Genomic DNA, 5,181 nt, shown 5'->3' on the forward strand with positions numbered 1-5,181 from the left:
CACCGGGAGAGCCATCGCATGGATAGCAGAGCCCCATTGATTACACCGGGAGAGCCATCACATGGATAGCAGAGCCCCATTGATTACACCGGGAGAGCCATCACATGGATAGAAGAGCCCCACTGATTACACCGGGAGAGCCATCGCATGGATAGCAGAGCCCCATTGATTACACCGGGAGAGCCATCACATGGATAGCAGAGCCCCATTGATTACACCGGGAGAGCCATCACATGGATAGAAGAGCCCCAATGATTACACCGGGAGAGCCATCACATGGATAGCAGAGCCCCATTGATTACACCGGGAGAGCCATCACATGGATAGCAGAGCCCTATTGATTACACCGGGAGAGCCATCACATGGATAGCAGAGCCCTATTGATTACACCGGGAGAGCCATCACATGGATAGAAGAGCCCCAATGATTACACCGGGAGAGCCATCACGCGGCTGGCTGGGCAATCTAATAGCCAATCAGTGTGTGGGGGCGGGCTCACAAAACCTGTCCTGGAGTTTCTTGGCATTGATGAGAAGGGAGTGGCCATAAGGAATACACGGAACCCGGCCCGGATACCCCCTATGAGAGCTCCTTCCCATTCCTGGGGCTCCTTCATGGGGGTGTTGATTATGAAGGACGAAGCCACTCTCATTGCCACACCTGTAGCATTTATGTCTTCTTGATGAGTGTTTGCGTTTTGTTTTTTGAAAAATCATCAAGAATGCTTCATAAATGTCCATAAAAAAGTTGTTTTTCTAATGGGAGGGGCTTAAAGGGGAAAGGCGCAGTGCAACTGTTGGGTAATCATCTAAACCAGGGGTCTCCAAACGTTTTGGGAAGCACAGTAAGGAAATGGTCAGCACTTCCGCCTGGCACTACTAGGGTGGCTGGTTTGAATCCCAACCATGGCACCACCTCCTTGGAGTTTGCATGTTCTCCCTGTGCCTGCATGGGTTTCCTTTGGGTACTCCAGTTTCCTGTCCAAAGACATGCTGGGAGGTTAATTGGATCTTGTGTAAATTGGCCCTAGTCTGTGTATGCATGAATGTGAGTTAGGGACCTTAGATTGTACGCTCCTCGGGGGCGGGGACTGATGGGAATGTACAATATATATGTAAAGTGCGGCGTAAATTGATGGCGCTATATAAGTACCTGAAAATATTAAAAAAACAAAGGGCCAGTACACTGTCCTTTAGACCGGGGGGGGGGGGGGGGGGGGTTCAGACTGAGGCCAGTGGAAATAGCAAAGGGCCTGCTGTCATTGGGAGAAATTTTTCGCCATTCTTTGGTTTCATTGGGAGGACACATGCCCAATTGTTGGTGTCATTGACACTTGGGGGTCCAGAACAATGACATCCTGACACTTGGGGGATCCAGAACAATGACACTTGGGGGTCCAGAACAATGACACCTGGACACTTGAGGGTCCTAAACATTGACACCCTGACAGCTGAGGGTCCCAGAACAATGACACCCTGACACTTGGGGGTCCGAGAACAAGGACAACCTGACACTTGGGGACTCCAGAACAATGACACCCTGACACCCGGGGGTACAAAACCATGACACCCTGACACTTAGGGGTCTAGAACAATGACACACTGACAGTTGAGGGTCCAGAACAATGACACCCTGAAACATTGGGGTCCAGAACAATGACACCCTGACACTTGGGGGTCCCACAACAATGACACTTGGGGGTCCAGAACAATGACTCCCTGACACTGGAGGATCCAGAGCAATGACACCCTGACACTTGGGGGGCCAGAACAATGACACCCTGAAACTTGAGGATCCTGAACAATGACACCCTGACACTTGATGATCCTGAACAATGAAACCCTGACACTTGAGGGTCCAGAACAATGACACCCTGACACTTGGGGGTCCAGAACAATGACACACTGACACTTGAGGATCCTGAACAATGACACCCTGACACTTGAGGGTCCAGAACAATGAAACCCTGACACTTGAGGGTCCAGAACAATGACACCCTGACACTTGGGGGTCCCAGAACAATAAAACCCTGACACTTGATGATCCTGAACAATGAAACCCTGAAACTTGAGGGTCCAGAACAATGACACCCTGACACTTGGGGATCCAGAACAATGACACCCTGACACTTGCAGGGCCAGAACAATGACACCCTGACACTTGAGGATCCTGAACAATGACACCCTGACACTTGGAGGGCCAGAACAATGACACCCTGACACTTGAGGATCCTGAACAATGACACCCTGACACTTGGGGGGCCAGAACAATGACACCCTGACACTTGAGGATCCTGAACAATGACACCCTGACACTTGGGGGGCCAGAACAATGACACCCTGACACTTGGGGGGCCAGAACAATGACACCCTGACACTTGGGGGGCCAGAACAATGACACCCTGACACTTGAGGGTCCCAGTGATTTGTACATTATAGATATATTTATACAGAAAGCAGAAACACAGAGACAGTTAAATGATACATTTTTAGTTTATTGAGACTTCAGTAGAAGAGACCCCGAGCCGGTGTGATGGGGGTCCGATGGGGGTCAGCTGATCTTGTGGGTGAACAGGGCCATGTTCAGAGAGCTGACAATGTTGGTAATTTGGTTGAAGTCCACCTCCTCATCTGTGTCCTCCACTTCCTTTGTAATCTTGTCCATGGAGGGCCGGGTCTTTACTCTCCTGAAGAAGGAAGATGAAGGGTTAATCAGTCATGGTCCTCCATATTTGCCCGGTCCCAGCCTGCCCACGTTACCCTGAGATTTCATTCTATGAGCACATCCCACAGGAAGGAAAAGAACAGGTAAGTGAGGTTGAAAATGTTAGAGGCATTGTCCGCCTTTGGATGTTTTTGTTGGTATATCTCGGTGTTGGTGAAGTTCTCTTCCCTGTACTGTCCTTGGAATGATGATCACATGTTGAGGCTGCAGTTTGTAGTGTCATGGCCGATCGATCCCCCTGTCCATGTATTCATCCAGCTAGCTTGCCTTTCTACATCAGAAGGGACAGGCCACACCCAACGTATGCCTCGTAATCCCTCTGTTGGCCATCACAAAGGTCAAAGAGCTAATTTCATTTAAAAAAAATCTTCCAGCTGCCTGTTTTTGTCTGTGTCAGATCTAATTACTGTGCAGCTCTCACCTGCAGAGCACTTGACTGATTGTGGGAGATGTAGTTTCCGCACAGGAAGTGTCAGTTCTCACACCACAGATAGAGGTCGTTCAGTAACCTGTGCAGTGTCATGTCACATGCCTCATGCTTGAACAGAAACAAGATTTACTCTGCTATAGGATGTGTGTACAGGGCAACGAATGACGCCATGAAACTCCATCATCAAAGCAATGGAGACAATCGGGACAAGACCAGTCAACCTGCACAAGTAGAGAGCAGCAGTGAGTGGTCTTCATTACAGGAAGTCTCACACTGGAGGACTGCACAGACCTGGAAGAAATGCACAAAGCTCACCGAGATTCTAGAAGAATACAATGACCCAGGGGCGGACTGACCATTTGGAAACTCGGGCACTGCCCGAGGGCCCGGGGTCAGTAGGGGGCCCCATGAGATGCCCCCGGTACCGTTTTCATAGGCTTTTTTGAGTTTGGGCAAGGACACAGGGGCCCCATGATCCTCTATTGCCCGGGGGCCCCATGAGTTGTCAGTCTGCCCTTGGTAGAGAGAGCAGCAGTGAGTGGTCTTCATTGCAGGAAGTCTGCGCAGACCTGGAAGAAATACACAAAGCTCACCAAGATTCTAGACGAATACAATGACCGTTGGATTTTGACAACATTTTTGGATCTCGGAATTCATATTTGAAGGTGTCAGTTATACTGAAACCTTAGTGCATTAAATACCGAAGAATGATTGCACAGCTGTAAATGTCCCCCGTTTGATTGTGTCTCACCTCAGCAAACCCTCCAAGCTCCTTCTGTAGAAGTTCCTTCAGTTCCTTCTTGCTCGTTGTGCGCTCGTTATAATCCTTTGAAGCAAATTTCTCGAAGATTCTGTACATTTTGTGTATGGCCATTTCCAGTTCTGACACCTAGTGGAGTTGGTAGACAAGTGAAAGATTTGTAAGCGGGTTCAAATAGGTAGTTAGGTATTGGAGATGTAGGATCAACTTAGTTCCTTAGCTCCTGGTTGCACAGAAATGCGCGTATGCACACAAACATGTGCACACTGGCGCACGTTCATATACACCTGCCGCCGAGATTGGCGCCAAACGCTCTATACAAGGACAGTGGCTGCACTCAGAGTTTGATGGATGATCCTCAGCTACCTTGCCTCTGTGTATCCTGTATTCTTGGGACCTTCTGTTACCGACCCAGCTTGTCTCTGGACCTTCCTACTGCCCGATTCCTGGTTTGAACCCAGCTTTCTCTAAGGACTCTACCTCTCCTGCCCAACCGTGGATGACCTGTCACCTGACTACACTTCTGCCTTCTCCCTCAGATTCCTATATATTACTTTGGCTATTGTTCCTGACCACGTTCCTGCCCACTCTCTGGTTTGCCTCTCCATGTATGCCCTCAGCTTCCATCCTGACTACACTTCTTCAGTCCAGTCCTGCCGTCTGACCACGCCACTACCTCGGGTGCCATCTTGCTTGTGGCCGCTGCCTTGGTCCTGCTGCATCTTCAAGGGCAACAGAGGTCCTGACAGACCAGCTGACAACTATCTGCCAGTAACCACCAGCAGAGCTGTCTAAAAGGCACCCATGCTTCTTTGGGCCTTGCACTCCCAGTTCTCACCTTTATGGGGGCTTGACGTTCAGCTGCAAGGGAATCCCTCTCATCAAGTTGGTCTCCAACCAGGTGTTTGACATGCAGAAGGAAGGAGATTCCAACAACTTGGTTGATGACATGCGCCAAGGAACCAGGAAAACGGTGAGGAGACATTGTGGTCTACAGAACAGCATAAAGAAAATTAGAGAGATTTGTTCAGGTGGATTGACTTACAGTTGTCTTGCATTCCATTGCTGGCATCTTCTCTGCAGTCTGGGTTTTACCTGGAATGTTGTCGCTGCATCACATATCACGTGACTGCATCCTCTATCTGAACTCATGTGGGACGTGGTTTCACTGCTTGAGCATTGAGTCCATGTTCCTCCAGAACTTTTGTGCCTACAGCTCGCCTAAGGCACTGAATCGTTCCTCTACAACTATAAGACCCTTGTGCCT

The 5,181-nt window shown here is 49.4% G+C and overlaps 1 protein-coding gene across 1 annotated transcript; it reads right to left on the reverse strand.

Moving 5' to 3' along the window:
- Positions 1-3,433: 3,433 nt before the first annotated feature.
- On the reverse strand, positions 3,434-4,901 carry LOC149431163 (uncharacterized). The gene is made up of 2 exons (XM_089665847.1): positions 4,753-4,901; positions 3,434-4,043 (listed from the first exon to the last, which is right to left on the reverse strand). Exons 1-2 carry the CDS (start codon positions 4,897-4,899, stop codon positions 3,840-3,842), a joined length of 351 nt encoding a protein of 116 aa, XP_089521973.1. The 5' UTR covers positions 4,900-4,901; the 3' UTR covers positions 3,434-3,839.
- Between the last annotated feature and the right edge of the window lie 280 nt (positions 4,902-5,181).

Source organism: Staurois parvus, unplaced genomic scaffold (assembly GCF_062004578.1).
Source record: "Staurois parvus isolate SC_StPar_1 unplaced genomic scaffold, SC_StPar_1.0 ptg002369l, whole genome shotgun sequence".
In the NCBI taxonomy this organism is placed as follows: domain Eukaryota; kingdom Metazoa; phylum Chordata; class Amphibia; order Anura; family Ranidae; genus Staurois; species Staurois parvus.